A 17,599-nucleotide genomic window follows, 5' to 3' on the forward strand; every position below is an offset into this window, starting at 1 on the left:
CTCTGTCTCACACTACCTATGTGACGTTTTGTCAGACGTGCAACAGAGATAACGCTCTACGAAGCCGAAATTAACCGATCGTCTTTTTCCAAAGGTCGATGAGCAATATTCATCGCCGGATTTTTTATGGTCTCATAGTAAAAAAAACTTTTTGTTTCACCAAAACTTTTAATATTACTTGTGAAGTTGTGACAAACATGATGGTGGAAATAAAAGATGTGGATTAGGTAGTTAAACATGTATTGTGTTGGGTAGTTCAAAATGAAAAAGGGCTATTTTACATTACATATAAATTTAACAGCAGTGCATGCCAGACACTTGTAATTACGTGACCGAAATTAGAACTATGGATATTTAATGGATTCAGGCGTTACATTGCGGAAGTCCATCCTAAATAAGAAAGGACCAATATCTAGCCACCTCCGCACATGCAGTGGTTGTCGTGCATGAAAGTGCACCGCCCGCCAGCCCGCTCGTAAATGCGCATGCGACAGACAATGCCAACTACACAACCGCCACCGTAAATTCACTCAACACGTGTTTCACCCCTCCACGGGGCATCTTCAGGAGTTGTTACACAGATTAGTGCTAAACACCGAGTCTGCTAAAAACCGCCCCAAGGTAAGTGCCGCCCGGTGCGGACCGCACCCTCCGCCCCCCCCTAGGTACGCCACTGCATGGATCAGTTTCCTACCAGCAAAGCGTAGAATTTTGCTACTACTAGATAGATGGCAAAAGGTGTTAAATCAGAATGGCCTAAATATAATTTATTTAAATATTTATTCATTATACGAAGATCTTTCATTTTCACCACAAAAAACGAAACTACTTTCCGAACAACCCAATATCACAATTTGAATGTCTAATCTTATTATTTAACTAGTTAAAATGTAGGGAACTCTGAGTCCTTCCTCAAATTCTTCAGAAAAGTGGCAAAATACGCAATAGACAGGAATAAAACATAGCCAAATGTAAAATATTATAAATTTAATAAAATAGATTTCATTGAAATTAAAATAAAAAAATGTATAACAAATCTGTGATAAATATTGATGTATACAAGTAAAATAAAATAAATTAAATAAAATCTGTGATATTGTAATAGAAATAGATATAACTGACGTGTTTGAGAATGGATGAAAGGAATGGAATGGTTGAGAAAGAAAGATTGAATTGTGGTATGAGAGGAAGAAGGAAAAAAAGACAATGTGAAGTATGGAAGATGTTATGAATTTATGTGAAAAATTTGGTAAGAAATAAACCCTGTCCCAAACAAATATGGGTGGAACGAGAGGTCCCCAATAGCCGAGGCTATACAAAAAAAATTAAAAAATCTAGGGAACTCCCTAGATGGCGCTAATGAGCGCTTGTTATACATTACCATTTTTTACCATTAATTTATATTTAACAGCGATCCAACACACAAAAACATGTTTGAATGCTCTCAAGATTAAGACAGTAAGGGATGAACAAACAAAAAATCAAATACACACAATATTAAAACTTATATTTATTTCAACAAATATTCCTGGAATTGCACCAACTATTAATAACTAGTCTTTTTAATTAAAAATATACTCTTCTCATATTTTCATTTGAAGAGGAAACTGAAAAAAAAACGTATTAGTTATTAATTTTCTGTAATCATAATGGAAGCAGCTTGTCAATGTCAAAATCAAAACGTTAATATGAATTCGAATTTCAAATTTATTAGTACTAACTTATGTAATAAGACACACAATAACAAAAAAAAACTATATGTTATACTATATAAAATCATATATATATGTAATCATATCATATACAGCAGGGGTAGCCAACCTGCGGCACGCAAGCCACATGCGGCTCTTTAAAGATAATTTATAGCTCTATATTACAGATTTTATATATAGAATCTTTACATATTTATATAAACTATTATATTTACGTAATGTTTACATGTATGTTTGTACATTATAAATAGAAATAATTATATACGTATAATAAATAGTATCTAACTACTTACTAATGTTACCAATCTTACCATATATAAACATAGATCATCATCAATTTAGCCATTGTATGTCCACAACTGAACATAGGCCTCCTCCATAAATTTAAAACAGGTGCGGACATTGAGAGAAGGTAATAGAAGAAAAAATATATATATAATACTTTACCTGTATGGATAACCTTGCGTCTTAGCTCTGAACACCGACAGAAGAAGAGAGAAGAACACACAGACTAACACCAGCCCCACAATGGACTGGAATCTTCTTCTCTTACCCTCCGCTTGAGATCGGACCACCTCTGTATTTTTAACACCACCAGCTGCTTCTATTAGGAGAATCATGCCCACTACCACAGCAGCGTCTGATTGTTGAGTCAAGGTTAAAACATAAGATACATTGGCATTGTAACTTCTCAACATTTGATGCTAGGTCTATTGTGTGTCGAGTATGATGCTCTAAGCCAGTGATTCTCAACCCATGTGCCGCGGCACTTTTGTGTGCCGCGAGATTTTAAAAATGTGCCGCGAAAAATTTAAAATATATATAACACATATACAAAAAAAAATATTCAACGTAAATATTTATATATTGAACCAGCTAATTATATTTAATTTACAAAACGCTTTTCTTAATCCCTAATTATGATAAAGTCATGTTTATGTATTAAAAATTGTCTCAAGTCTACCACACTTGTCTTTTTCCAAATGAGCATGTTGTTTGTGTGATATTTTAAATTTACATGATTTTCCATTGTAATACTAATCTACCCTTTGTAAAATTAGAAAAGTATTTGATTCGTATCCTTATTAATTTGTTGGCATGTAGTTTCGATAAAAAAATAGGAGGTATATTGACTTTGCAATGCACGTATTCTTTGATTTACAATATCTAAGACTTTTCAGATTTTATTCCATTCGATGAATATTTCTGTAATTAAAAAAGTTTGCTGTTTATATCTAAAAAAATCCCGAGGTTTGCTGCTAAATTGTTTCACGAATACAATGGCAGCAATTATTTAAATAAAATTCGATTTTATGCATTAAAAATTGTATTTGTGTGAAAGTTATATAACTTCATAAGGGTTATATTTTTCATTTTCATAAATTACAAATGGTTACAGAATTTGTATATTTATAAATTTAAATTTATATATTCTTCGATTTTTTTGACAGTATTTTTTTGTTTTTTTCAGACCCCTTAAAAATGGACAAATGGATAAAGAAAAAAAAGAATAATGATGATGATGATGCAAGTAACAATAATGATGACATATACGACCAAAGTAATGAGTGTTCCTCTGTTTTAAGTGAAAATAGTTCTATTTTAAAAAAGTATATAATTCCTAGAAAATATAACGACAATTTTTTAAGATTTGGATTCACCTCATCGTTAGAAAATAACATAGTAGTCCCAGAATGTATTATATGCAATTTAAAATTATCAAATAGTGCTATGGTTCCTAGCAAACTTCTTCGTCACTTGGTTACCAATCATCCCTCTTTATCAACCAAAGATAAGAACTATTTTAAAACGTATCTTTCAACAAAAGTAAAACAAGGAAAAAATTTTAAAAAACAATTTTGTGTGTCCGAAAAAGCTCAGTTTGCTTCTTATGAAATCGCGGAATTGATCGCAGTAAAATTGAAGCCCCATAATTTAGCAGAAGAAATTATATTACCTGCTTGCCGTAAAATAGTCAAAACGATGATTGGTGAATCAGCCGATGTTGAAATTTCCAAAATACCCCTTTCTAATGACACTATACATCGCAGGATAAAAGATCTATCAGAAAATATCGAGCAGAATACTACAAAAAATCTTCAAAATTCCTTTTTTGCAATACAAATAGATGAAACCACCGACATCACAGGAAATTCTCAGTTAATTGCATTTGTTAGATTTATCTATGAAGATGATATTATAAATCAATTTTTATGTTGTCGGGAGCTGTCAAATTTTACAACCGGGAAAAATATTTTTGAAGTAATTAATTCATATCTAGAAAAAACAAATGTCTCTTGGAATTTTTGTATTGGAATTTGCACAGATGGTGCAACCTCAATGACCGGGCATATTAAAGGATTTGTATCTTATGTAAAAGAATTGAATCAAAATATAATAGTTACACATTGTTTTTTGCATAGAGAAGCTCTTATAACAAAGTTCCTGTCACCAGATTTAAAGATAGTTTTGGAGCAATGTGTTAAAATGGTAAATTACATAAAATCAAGACCATTGAAAAACAGATTATTCAAGGAACTATGTAAAGCAATGGAGTCCAAGTATGAATCTTTGCTACTCCATACTGAAGTAAGATGGCTATCCAGAGGAAAAGTCTTATCTCGGGTTTTAAAATTAAAAAAGGAAATGAAAGCTTTTTTTGAACAAAATAATAATATTGAATTTGTTGAAATATTAGAAGATTTAACATGGACAACGAAACTTGCTTATTTTTCAGATATTTTTGTCATTTTTAACAGTATTAATTCAAGTATGCAAGGTTCAAATGAAAATATTTTAAATTCAACTGATAAGTTGGTGGGGTTAAAAAGACAAATTTCTTTATGGAAAAAGAAAGCCCAAGAAGGTAATTTAGAAAAGTTCGAATCAGTTCCTAAAGACGGGTATAAAATTATTAAACAAATTGTTCTTGATCATTTGACAACATTAGAGGAGAGAATTGTTTATTATTTCCCGGAATTGGATATTAATAAGTTTGATTGGGTTCGTAACCCATTTCTAATTACGGACACTGCTGTATTTGAGTTAACTTTAAATGAAGAAGAAGAGCTTATTTTGCTTTCAACTAATCGAGATTTAATTTTAAAACATTCTGAAGAATCACTTAATACATTTTGGATAAAAATCAGATGCATCTATCCACTTTTATCTAGAAAAGCTTTAAATATTCTATTACAATTTTCCACATCTTATTTGTGCGAATTCGGATTTTCAGCATTAGCCAATATTAAAACTAAAAAAAGATCAAGGTTGTTAAATGTAGAAGACGATATGAGAGTAGCATTGTCATTTTTACGACCAAATATAAATGAAATTATCGAAAAACATCAAGCTCAAATTTCTCATTAAAGTAGTTTAGTTAATTAGCTTTTAATTTTATATCGTTAAGAAAACTGGCCATTTTGTTGTATTTTTAGATTATTTACATATAATACAATTTTTATGGTTCTTTTTATTCAGTTTGTCATGCCAACAAAAAAACTTCTGTTGGTTTTTTTTCTTTATGTGCCGCCAGATTTCAGAATAGTTAAAAATGTGCCGCAGGTGAAAAAAGGTTGAGAACCACTGCTCTAAGCTGTAGACCAAAATACAACATCTTCACAGACTTCTTCTCTCTACCAAATATTAAATCAACCAATGCTTTCATGGAAATAATAAAACATTTAAAAAACAATTGCACTGTTTTCACAGTTTAATTTGCTCAAATATAAATGTAATAGATGTATTTGTGTTAGTGTCAATATGTGACGTCAGCGGTACTCTGGCTGGGCAGGATTGATGATCTAATCACTGTGTCTCATTCTTTCTACCCGACTAATACAGAATCCATTACTAGAAAATTCGTTATCAATGTACAAAAGCCTGTAACTTACAGTACTTCTTTTTACCATGATATCCTCTTATAGAATTAAGTATAAGCTAATTAAATATATGTATATATGTTAAGGGTAGACACTCTCTTTGGTGGACAGACAACATAGTCAAGATAAAGTTTCTGGATGCAGCCTGTGCAAAGCCACCTCTATCAGTGTCACATGCTCTGAAACATGATGCTTTAGTGTTTTAGTAAATTTCATGGACCCTTCAGCTCCGTGAACTCTTGTTCGATAAAGCTGTAAAAGCATTGGGTCTAACAGCAGTAAATTCACACAAAACAATACAATACAAGGCAGCGCCAACCTGATCATTATGAGGATTTTTGTGGGAGATCTTTACCTTGCAGTAGGTGTCTATGGGCTGACTTGAATGAATGAACATATATGTACAGGGTCATTGGCTATAGATATAAAAGCGGTAAAGAGAGTGAGAGTTAGAAATTTAGATTCATACATTACAATTCCATTTCTCATCTATGGAATGTTTTACTTGCGTTAATTAGAAACAAACATTAGTATTTTTAGTTTTTAAAGCTTCATTATTTCAGAAAAAGTAATATATTTTATGAAGATATACATTATTTTTTCGGATAAAGAAATTAAGTTTAATATGCAAATTCTTCTATACACTACTACCAAACACATAAAAAGGATACTTAAGGCTGCAACAATATAACTCTCCAGAACAAATTGTCCATGTGAACCACCATTAATGTACACTGGGCCATTCTTAGAGCGGTGATAGAAAGGTGGTCCGCGGATCTGGTTCCACATCTGTCCGGAAACCATGCTGAAGCAGAAGAACAGAGCAGCACCGGCCCACATCTGCTTGTTGTAGAGAAACTCCAGGTTGTTGCGACGAAGGTATAGGAAACCAGCGACAAGGATAAATAGCATTGTGAAGGCCACTGCACCCGAGTAGTTAGGTGGACGGAATACTCTGATCTGAAAGAAGATATGAGAAATTATTAAAAGAACTCTTCTACAACTTTTAAACATTCATTATAAACTCAATTATAGGCATCTTAATACTATTATTAATGCATTAATTTTATTGTGGGGTGTATACACCCTATGCGGTGTGGTGAACATTTTTTTTTATCCCAAGTGTATTAAACTGCACTTCTTGTGACTTGACTTATTTATTTCGAGTGCCGTCGATACGACAATCACTGTTACTATAATTATAAAATATAACGAGTGGCGAAGCTCTTTGATAGTGCAATTCATTTTTCAAAATTTTAAATTTTTTGCAAGCCGCAATTGAATACATATTTAAAATACACAAAAGATAGTTCTCTTCTTTCACAAAAATCATATTGAAATTATTTAAATAAAAGTACAAAATATGTGTACTGTAGTTAGATATAATGGCACACATATATGACAGCACTCCTAACAATACTTAAGATACCAGTTAGTTAATTATGATAGGTGTTTGGATTTTGCTACTTTTATGGTGGAATATCCAGTAATTTGTTTAGATTTCCCAGCAGCTAACATAGGTTATAAATTTAAATATTGAAATTATTTGACAACCAATTGAGGCCAAAAATAAGAAGGATTTATATCATTTTTTTTTATTTTGTTACTGATGAATGTATCTAAATAACCCTTATGTATTCATGGTTTCCATATTCTGGCATATTTATGAAATATATACAATGCAAATACGGAGCTTTTTACTATATATTTAATCATTATATGAGCAACATTTGTCTTATTGTAATCTGCTAAATTAGAAACTTGTTTAGTCATATAAAATAAACATAGAAAGAATAAAGACCTGCATGTCAGTTCTATCTTGAATCCATTTTGCGATGGCTTCGGCATGAACACCGGCTCGCTCAAAGTCCATAGAGTCAGCCGGTTTCGGCTTGCCCTTTGCCGGGAAATGCATAATTACTGGTGCAGTATTTAGTCGTAACTGAAAATAAAATCTGAAACATTAGTATTTTTTTTCACAGGGAATTTTCTTCTTATAGGATGTCCTCTGGTGGAAACAGGTCTTTAAAGACTTCAAAAGGTCCAATTAAGAATAGCTTGCATCCAGTGTCTTCTAATGACCCTAACAAGGTTACATGTCTACTTTGTAGTTCTACCTGAGCATACCAGTTTGTGACCTCCAGAATCTGAATGCCCCAGCAGCTGTCTGTCTTGCCTGTTATGTGACCTGACCACTGCTATTTTATCTTGTCAAATACCAAAGGCAAGATTACAAAGACAGGGGATTGAATATCAATTTGTGATTTTAGGGAGATAAGAGATAGGTAAAAAAATGTAAGCAAACAATTTTCTTAGGAACAGGGGCATTGGATTTTTCTACTTCAATCAGCAAATGCATAACTAGGCGATTAGCAATTGTCTGTATACGATTGTTAATCGGCAAAACATTGAATCAATATGTAATTTAAAATAGTACAGTGAATAAGAGTTTACCAGGCATTTATTATTTTGGTGTGAAAATGATCATCTCTAAAGGCAGTGAAATCTCTGAATTAATCGCTGGACATATGTATTAAATTTCATTCAAGCTTACCATTTGGAAGATATCTGATCCATCATCAAAGTCTACAATCCCAAAGAAGAGCTTGTTGTTGTGCATTTGTGAGAAGCGGAACGAGTTAGCGACGATCAGATATTCATCGTATACGTGTTGGCAAATGGCACAGCGTCTTGAAGGAGCCATTGCAGTGAACATGACTATGAAAGAGTAATCTCTAGGTGGAGACTTAACATAATCTTTAAACTTATTTAAATTCAGTGTAATAATCGACTTCTTTGCGGTCAAATCAGACAATTGTTGGACTTTTTCTTCCAGCTGAAACCGAGAAAAACGTAAGAATACACGATAAAATATTCACCGGTGTTCAGTGATATTTTAGACAACTTACACCTTTCGGTCGATTTTGTGCATCACATTTATAATAAGTTAAAAGTATGGTGAATAATAATAAAGATTTATACTTCATTTTTAATACAAGTCTAGAAGATAATTAAAAATTAGAAATAAGTCCCTAACAGGCCAACAATCAAGTGCCACCTAAACGAAGTTTTTTTTTTATAATCTGTAACACTAGCCAATGAAAATCCAGCAAATCAATAATCTGACAGCTAACCAATAGCCTACAAAACTGCGTTCGTAAATATATAAAACCTTATTTTTTGTTTTCAACGATAAATTAAACTGTATATTTTAAGTAAATAAACTACGACGTTTTTTATTCATCATGTTAATCGTTTCGATAATAATAAAAGTAAAAACAATAGTTATCATTTAAAGAAATTATGAGTACAAAAAATATTCCATGGAAAGCTAACTGTTTATCTTAAGTAAATAAACTAGGACATTTTTAAATCGTCATGTTAATCGCTCCAATAATAATAAACTAGAAAGTATGTTTGATAGCGCTACAGAAATAGCTGTACCGCGTCACGTCAATAAGACGATTATTCTTTCTTCTAAATATGTCGACGTTCGAAAATTGTAGATTAGCAAGTGAACAATAATATATGTATGGTCAAATATGGAAGCCACAAATAATTTTACTGCACTGCTTCGAAGAAGTTAATGCTGCTAGTCCTAAGGCTTTTACAGCTTCATCTGACATGAGTTCAGGGAGCGGAATTTGTGTTCACAAAATTACATTGCTATTTATACACTAGCAATGTCGAGTTACTCAAAGAGTCATTCATTGTGGCGATATACTTAAAAGCAAGTCGCATAACCAAAAAGACTATTGTTCTATCTTCACTCAAAGCATGCCGTCGGTTGGGGCATGCAACTTAACAGTTGTGCGATTGTCGAGACGAAATACATTAACTTGCTTCTTATCTGGACTATAGATGTAAAAAAGCCGATTTAAAACGTTTAAAACCAAAAGAGGCGGTTTAAAACCCCAAATAAATCTTTTTAAACGGTTTAAAACTCGCCTAGTAAAATATAAGAACAGTGTTTTTACACATCATTATCGACCATACTTGGTCTTGTGTTAGTTACCTCTGCAGTTTATACCTATGTAGGTAAGTATATTACATATAAAGTACTATAATTATAAAGAAACAATATCACATACAATAGATTAAAATTTGTACCTAAATCATAAAGAAATTGTGAATAGGAGTTTTGACCTTTATTTCCAAGTACTTAAGGTCTACTCAAAGGTCCACTCCTCAATTTCTGTTCAAAGAGTTTGCCGACAGAGAGCCACCGCCGACTGCTATGCACACACACAGTCTGTCAAGAAAGTCATGAAAAGAAATAAAGTGATCATCATGTTGTCGAGTGGACTGTGTAAGATTAGCCAGTTTTTTTTATTACTTTCAAAAAAAGTCGGGTACCTAATAATCTAATTTTATAACAGCTCATTACATTTTAGTTATTTAGTAATGTTTGGCATATTAACGAGTACAAGTACCTTTATATTGAATGCAAATTTGTACATTTTTATACAATACTGGCAACACTGACATGTCCGCACGCAACACGCTATGTATGTGTGTGTGTGGTGTGGAGTAGGCGAGCTGGCAACGTTGCATCTTGACGTCTCTCCGCGTGAGAAGTGCAAGTGTGTGAGTTTGGTTTTAAACCGAATGAAACTGATTGATAAATTTTTTCAAAATAACCCATATAGTTAACTAGGTAATAGTTTTTCAACTTAGCTAGGTAATGTCTACGCTTGGAATAGATAATGTGTTTATATTTAAGAAAAACATAGTCGTCAACACTAAACGTTTAAAATCGAAAAAAATGGGTTTTTTCGGTTTTAAACGGTTTTTTTCGTTTTAAACCGATTGGTTTAATTCGTTTTAAACCGGCCTTACATCTATAATCTGGACAATATAATTAACGGTCGACGAGAGATTGTTCTGGATAATTGGTAATTCGGAATCTCTTCAATAGCGTGAAAATAATATACAGTGGGGCAGAAAGTCGTGCAATTTTTTTTTTAGGTATATTCTCTTTACACAACTGCATAATTTTGAAATCAGGACCTGGTTGCATTTAGAAGGGGCCACTTCTTATACTTTCAATGAATCTTTAGCAGCTGTAATCAAAATGTTTAGTGGAAAAATGATATCACATAGAGGGTACATTCCGTGGTCTGAAGCTCAGATGTCACACTTTTGGAGTTTTTCCTTAAAAGCCGCGTTTACGCTTATAAACCGACGACGGTTGCCCAGATCAAAAACAACATTCGCGAAGAAATGCTCTATGTTCCACCAGCGATATATCAATTTTTTTTAATGTACAAAAAAACGAATTTTTATAATGTACATTTAGGTGGCACACACTACAGGAATGTTATTTAAAAAATCCTATGTGATTAATATATTAAAAATGTTTTCTAAGCTTTTTTTGATTACTGCGTTTTAAGTGTACCACCACATATTGCAGCAAATCAAATTGCGACGGGAAAATACATACAATTCAATCAATAATTTAACAAATTAGTTATTTATACATAGACTTTGAGCCATGCGTAATGGAATTTTCACATCTTTCCAAAACGCGATAACGTAATGTGTGACGTCATGTACGCTTGTATGAGCCCTTACGCGGAAGCGACCAAGTTTAACGGCATCGTAATCTACAAAAAACCCCTTAAAATCCCTTGCCAACTCCAATCTCACACCTGAAACTGTAACAGTCATGGAGCAGCGTCAGTCAATGACAAAACCATTTACAGGCCGAAGGTATAGGGGGTTCTATTTTCGTCAGCAGTAACTCAGTAAGAAAAGGACTAATATATAGCTACTTTCACTATGTAGCTGTAGTCGTGCAATAAAGTGCACCGCCCGCCAGCCTGCTGATAAATGCGCGTGCGGCAAACAATGCGAATTACACAACTACCACCGTTAATTCACTCAACACGTGTTTCACGCCTCTACGGGGTATCCTCAGGAGTAATGTTACACCGATTAGTACCAAGCACCTAGTGATTCGACGTTTGCCATTGCAAACAACATAGCGGAAGTAGCTATATATTAGTCTTTCTTGCTTGGGATGGACTTCCGCAAAGTAACGCCTGAATCTATTAGATAAGTAGTTCATTAATCATGTAATATGAATGAGGAAATAGGAGTAATTTTTGATACAATACCCCAGAGGCTATTCCATGCCATCAAGACCATTTCAGTTATTGGACGTTCGCTTCTAGTTAGGCCTACACAAAGATTTCTTAAGTCCGGATGGCAGCTATCATCTAGCGGCCCTGTAGAAATCTTGCTGAGTTAGTTGGTCTGTCTCGCTAAAGACCCTAGGGGCTATCCATCATAAGTAATAAAGTATTAAGTTTTAACACGTTCCGTAAAATTTTGAAGATTTTCCATTCAGGTCGTGTGGCGTATTTGACTCACACTTTGAAAATTACCAAAAAGTAGATAAGGACGCATGCTTTACGCTTTTTCAATACTGCAAGGCCATAATTACCGGGAAAAAGTTACGTGATATGAAGTTATCAATATTCATCTTTTAAGAATCCTCATTTTTCAATAACAACAATGGCCTGAACGGAAAGTGCAGCGGGGGTTGCATACGCCCCACATGACAGGAATGTGTTAATCTATAGGATATTATTCAAGCACTATTATATTGTTAATACTATAAACATTTTTTTTTCCATTGTACTAAGACCTTTTCCTTGAAAAAAAAATAAGTTACAATGATAATTGTAGACGAGTTCGTAATCAAATAAAACAGGGGTAATTGAATTCAGAAAAAAAAACTAAACGTGAGAAGAAATACTCGATTCATAATTTACAGTAATTTTTAAAATATTTTATTAACACAATTCATTCAATAACACCAAAGATTATATAACATTCTCTAACATGAAACTTAAAATAGAATACAGTTTTCACCTATTCATTATTAATTACTTACCAATTTATTTAATCATTCAAACATTTCGACTATGAGGTATACATAATAAAAATACTTTGAAATATACTTCACATAGTAACTCGTCAGAAAGATTACGATTATAGTATATAATAGTTTTCAATATATATATGTTCCATATGATGCATGTCAAGCGTGTATTAGCTTATTGTAAAAGGAAAATAAAACACAGAACAAATAAGTAGAAACAAAATAATGTGGAATGTACAAATCATGTTTATTAACTGATTCCTGGCAATACATCGTTTGTGACTCGCTCCGGAACGTGTGGGTCACGTCAGGCGACGGCAACAGGGTAGCACAAGTATACAATACGCCCGCTATAACACTGAAAGCATGTAATTGCAAGCCAGGTCCAACGCTAACATTCTCAGTTACAGACGGTACACAGTACCATGAGGGCTGCGGTTTCATAAATTATTTAAGATAACTCGTTTGAACTTAAATTTCTACTCTAACTGTACATTAGTTTCGCCTTATCGCTAAAATAATCTAAAGTTGATATCGCAACGGATTCGTTTGGGGATGTAAACGCGCAAGTGCCGGGGGCGGTGGACGGTGAAGTCTTCACCAAACAAAATGTAACCGGGATTACCTTATTTATTTTCAATAAATTAATTAGCTTTATTACTCCGTTATCGCACGGTAGCGTTAAACTCATGATTGGGACTGAAGCGATGCAGTAAAAATTTGAATAGAAAAATTATTTATACAGTCCGCATCCCGGGGCAGGGCGTCGCCGCAGCATCTAGGCGGCGCAGTGCCGGGGATGAGCGGGAACCTTGTGGAGAATGAAGTTGGAAGTTTACTATACAGAATGGTAGGGTGCCATGAAGCTCTATGCCCCGCTACCGGCGATAACGTCCCTGTGCGCGCTTCGAGAACATTCTCCGTGCACAGAACTCCACGGCACGCGGGTGGTGTGTACAGATTTACTGTTTCGTGTACAAGTAGATGGCGACGATGAGACCGTAGAGACCCAACACTTCGGCGAAAATGAGGATAAGGATCATTCCGACGAATAGCCTGGGCTGCTGCGCTGTGCCGCGGACACCGGCATCGCCCACGATGCCTATGGCGAAACCAGCGGCGAGACCAGAGAATCCGACAGCCAGACCAGCACCGAGATGGATAAAACCTCTGAAATAGGGAATAAATCACTTTAATATAATGTGAGATCCACCAAGAAGTCATTGTAGCCATCATTAATTTTTGGGGGAGGCTCATGTCTTACAGGGCCCATATGTATGTTGATGTAAAAATGAAAAAAAGGATTAATTCCATTTCAAAAATGAATGAAGCATTTGAGGTTTCCATTTAAGAAATTCAGTTTCATTTTGTAATTCACATATACACAATTTGCATCTGAATCATCACAGTCAATTTGATAATGATATACATACATCCGAAAATGCTTTTTCTAATGTAATTCCATTGTATTTATAAAAGATTCAAGTTGTGCTACTGTAGTTAAACAAAAAAGTTTAACCTTGTCAGATGTCATTGCAATGATTGGTCATCACAAGGTCTTTATACACAAAGTATGGCAGCTAACCTTTCAAGCATGGCTTTGAAGGTTTCATTATTAATATTCTATTGGATAACGAAATTGTGAATGCAAATAAATGTATTGAGTTCATTCAAACACCATAAGACCCATTTATTTTTGAAATTATATTTTTGGATTGAGCTTCAAAACCAACTATAAATGGTCCTACCAATAACCATTTAAATTTTGTGTAACAATGTTATGTTAAGACAGAGTGAAGTCTGAAAGTGAATGCTAATGTATTGGAAGAAGGCTTTCTTAAACCTGCAAACCAGCTCATTGAGACAAGACAAGATTTAGTGGGTTATTTGCACAGAGTATTATAACTAAACCCTCTACAATATGATGAACCTTGCATTCACTTGGTGACTCCATGGAATGCTAAAAAATTTCATCCATTCAATAACAGAGCTCAATGTAATTGAAATTAACTTAAAGACAATTTTAGGTTAAATAATTTTGGAGTAAAAGAAATGTAAGATTTTTAAAAATTTTTGTAATGTATTACCTGAAGAGGGTGTAGGTGGGTGGGCTCTCAAGAGAGCCAGCAATCAGTACAGCCACGACCAACCCGTAAATGGCGATAATACCCGCCATGACAACGGGGATGATGGACTTCATGATAAGCTCAGGCCGCATCACCGACATAGCGGCGATACCGGTACCCGACTTAGCGGTACCATAGGCGGCTCCCAGCGCTGGAAAAGAACGACAATTATATAGGACATGGCATCAAATAGTCACAAAAAATCTAACAATAGTATTTATGCACTATGGGTATGCCCCCCCCCCCCTCTTTAGGTGACCCTTTACTATGACATGATCAGTATCTGTGCTAGACTGGTTACAGGATATGCTGATCTTTGGGGGAGGCCTATGCCTTTCAGTAGGGATTTATCAGCTGATGAGTCTTAATAATAAAAATTGATTTTTAATCAAGCTAATTACTGGGTAGCTTGCATTTATGTAAATTATACAGCCACAACCTATAAATTGATTCCAGTAAAAAAAAAATTATTCACCAGAGTTAAACACTTCTGAGAGAACCGCTTGAACTTAGTTGTCATAATTATGGTTGAGACTAGGTCACATGATAGATATTCTTTTTAACTTCACCATACTGCCAAATGGCATTTATAGTACCCGTTAGTTCGAGAGGACATATGAATGGTGCTTAACATATAGCCTTACAAAAGGTAGAGTCTGAGTGCTTCCTTGAGAACCTTGGCACAGGTCACATCTTGCTATATCACCAAATTGTAACATCCAGATTCAGATTGTATACTATACAAGTATGATAAAAGAATTTGTACTTTAAAAATGGCATGAATGCTTTTATTAAAAACATGGATAACTTCATGTCATGGTTACTTCCATTTTATTGAACTTTTTTCTCTACAGTATACACATACTTAATATCAGAAAAAGAATTTCTCATTTTAATTGAATTATCAAAAAAATTTACCTATAGTGACATTTAATCAATCAATAAATAGATAATTGAAATATGTCAAAATAAATTATCTAGAATATTCTAAATTGTCAATTCAGCTGTTATGTCATCAGAGTTTGCTAGAGAATTTTCTTAGATGTATTACATGAACATAATCTAAGTTGAACCATTACTTAACTAAGCAAAAAGCTCTTTCTTGAGGTCCACACCCTATTTATCAGTTCCCTTTGACTTTTACTCATATTTTTAGTAAAATTGTCTTAAATTTGTAGCTTGAATTGTAGACATTTTGTAGATAACTTTAGTGTATTTTGATATTAATCTCAAGTTAACATTGTTTCTGAATTAAACAAGCTTTATATTGATTTTAATGCTTGAATGATGATATATAGGTTTTGGATACGCCCCTTTTACCATACTATCCCATTTATACATCTTTATTATGTAATAGCAGTATTAATATTTTAATTAAATTCCTTTTTACTATCTCTTCTCTATTCTTTATTTCCTATTTTAAGAGTTTAAAGATTAATTTTGAATATCAAAGATATTCCTCTGGTAAATTCCTGTTAAACTAACATTGAGTTATTTGCAAATGCATTCAAGTACTTTCAAGATGTTTATTGGTTTTTCTTATAAAAAATGGTGTCTAGATTATTTTACTACATATTATATCATTGGATAGATAGTCCTTCTTCAGGATCAAGTCACATGACTGATATGACTTATCTTTTTTCAAGCTCTATACTTCCTTCTTTTATTATGAATGAAATGAAGAATTAAGGTGCTATGTATTGATTTTTTTTTACAAATTTATGGGTACACTGTCATATCAGGCTGACATTAACTAAATAATCCATTAGATGTGTAATTAAAATTCCGAACTATTTAAAATTATGCAATAAAACTTTATTACATTATAATCATTACATTGAAAAATATGTAAGATTATTAAGATGATACATAGTTGAATATAGTTAACTAAATCTAAAAGTTAACTCTGAAGTTACAAGTTGGGCAGCTGACTGATCACATGATAACTTATCATGTGACTTAAGTTATTGATTTTCCGCCCAAGCACTGAATCGCCCAGTGCTTAAAACGTAGACAGAAAATAGGTCGCAATAGTTATATAGGTCAAGCCTATAGTACTGGACGAGTTATATAGATATATATATCTAGTAATAACGTTCATTATTCGACATTTCTGTGGAAATATCCCATCATTGTCCACAGCTAACGATGTTGTAAGCTTTACTTTCATTGTATACGAGTTCGATTCGTCACAGGTTGAGAATTCATTAAAAAGAGAATGTTGATGAATTTGAAGCCTTCATGTATAATAAATAAGACTGAAAATACTATTGACAGTAATTGCAACGTAAATTGGATCGCGATTGAAGTGAAATTCCACTTCAACACGAGTTTTTTTCGCTCTTGTATTGGATTAGTGCTACCAACATATTTATCAGTCACATGACAAATGATTCACGTTTTGTGATTTAATTAACGTAAAACGCTACCAAAATCGAAAATTTTCATCCTGAAATGACTAAAAACATCAATACTCTTAAATAATGATCTACATATAGGCTAGTCTGAAACAAGGTGAAGCTGTAACTATAATTAGGGAGTCTTAAAATAACTAGGTTTCCGAGTTTATAAAATGTTACTTGTCCCGATAAGCATAAAAAACATGTACTATGTAAAAGAATGTCTGCAGTGCCAGATTTCGGAGATCGATAACCATTTGAGACAGCCATTACATCGAGACATTTAGTACTTACCGCTGAAGATAATAGCGGACGCCGCCCCCATGACTCCAAAGAAGGGTCCATAGATGGGACTTTCAGTAGATGCACCACCGGCTGAAGACATCTTGATTGTGTAGTGTGGGAGTATTTACAGGTCCCAAAAGCTGTGATGACTATCTGCACACACTCACTCCACGGAACTATTTCACCGCAGACAAATATGGCCCCAGCTTTGCCGACTCGATAGAATGGGTCATATGACGATGGACGTTCAAGGCAGAGCTCGATATGCCCTAAGATCTGATTGGCTTTGTTACGTCGCTTCCGAAAT

General features: G+C 33.7%; 2 protein-coding genes across 2 annotated transcripts; both read right to left on the bottom strand.

Moving 5' to 3' along the window:
• Positions 1-1,488: 1,488 nt before the first annotated feature.
• On the bottom strand, positions 1,489-8,677 carry Ostgamma (oligosaccharide transferase gamma subunit). Its single transcript, XM_068771782.1, has 6 exons — positions 8,503-8,677; positions 8,148-8,429; positions 7,395-7,535; positions 6,265-6,553; positions 2,160-2,352; positions 1,489-1,607 (listed from the first exon to the last, which is right to left on the bottom strand). Exons 1-6 carry the CDS (start codon positions 8,578-8,580, stop codon positions 1,592-1,594), a joined length of 999 nt encoding a protein of 332 aa, XP_068627883.1. The 5' UTR covers positions 8,581-8,677; the 3' UTR covers positions 1,489-1,591.
• A 4,013-nt stretch (positions 8,678-12,690) lies between these two features.
• Positions 12,691-17,562, bottom strand: LOC137929052 (V-type proton ATPase 16 kDa proteolipid subunit c). Its single transcript, XM_068772112.1, has 3 exons — positions 17,302-17,562; positions 14,570-14,759; positions 12,691-13,652 (listed from the first exon to the last, which is right to left on the bottom strand). Exons 1-3 carry the CDS (start codon positions 17,390-17,392, stop codon positions 13,445-13,447), a joined length of 489 nt encoding a protein of 162 aa, XP_068628213.1. The 5' UTR covers positions 17,393-17,562; the 3' UTR covers positions 12,691-13,444.
• Positions 17,563-17,599: the final 37 nt, after the last annotated feature.

The sequence above is a fragment of the Battus philenor genome, unplaced genomic scaffold (genome assembly GCF_028537555.1).
Source record: "Battus philenor isolate CCGP_79_NKW_IND1 unplaced genomic scaffold, ilBatPhil1.0.hap1 SCAF_4, whole genome shotgun sequence".
In the NCBI taxonomy this organism is placed as follows: Eukaryota; Metazoa; Arthropoda; class Insecta; order Lepidoptera; family Papilionidae; genus Battus; species Battus philenor.

Excerpts from the sequence above, each read along its gene's own strand:
- Ostgamma (XM_068771782.1), bottom strand. The coding sequence starts at position 8,580 with ATGAAGTATAAATCTTTATTATTATTCACCATACTTTTAACTTATTAT. Across the intron at positions 6,554-7,394 it reads AAGATAGAACTGACATGCAG|ATCAGAGTATTCCGTCCACC; the intron begins GTCTTTATTCTT and ends ATCTTCTTTCAG. Across the intron at positions 2,353-6,264 it reads TTATATTGTTGCAGCCTTAA|ACGCTGCTGTGGTAGTGGGC; the intron begins GTATCCTTTTTA and ends CTCAACAATCAG.
- LOC137929052 (XM_068772112.1), bottom strand. The coding sequence starts at position 17,392 with ATGTCTTCAGCCGGTGGTGCATCTACTGAAAGTCCCATCTATGGACCC. Across the intron at positions 14,760-17,301 it reads GTCCGCTATTATCTTCAGCG|CGCTGGGAGCCGCCTATGGT; the intron begins GTAAGTACTAAA and ends GTTCTTTTCCAG. Across the intron at positions 13,653-14,569 it reads CCCACCTACACCCTCTTCAG|AGGTTTTATCCATCTCGGTG; the intron begins GTAATACATTAC and ends TCCCTATTTCAG.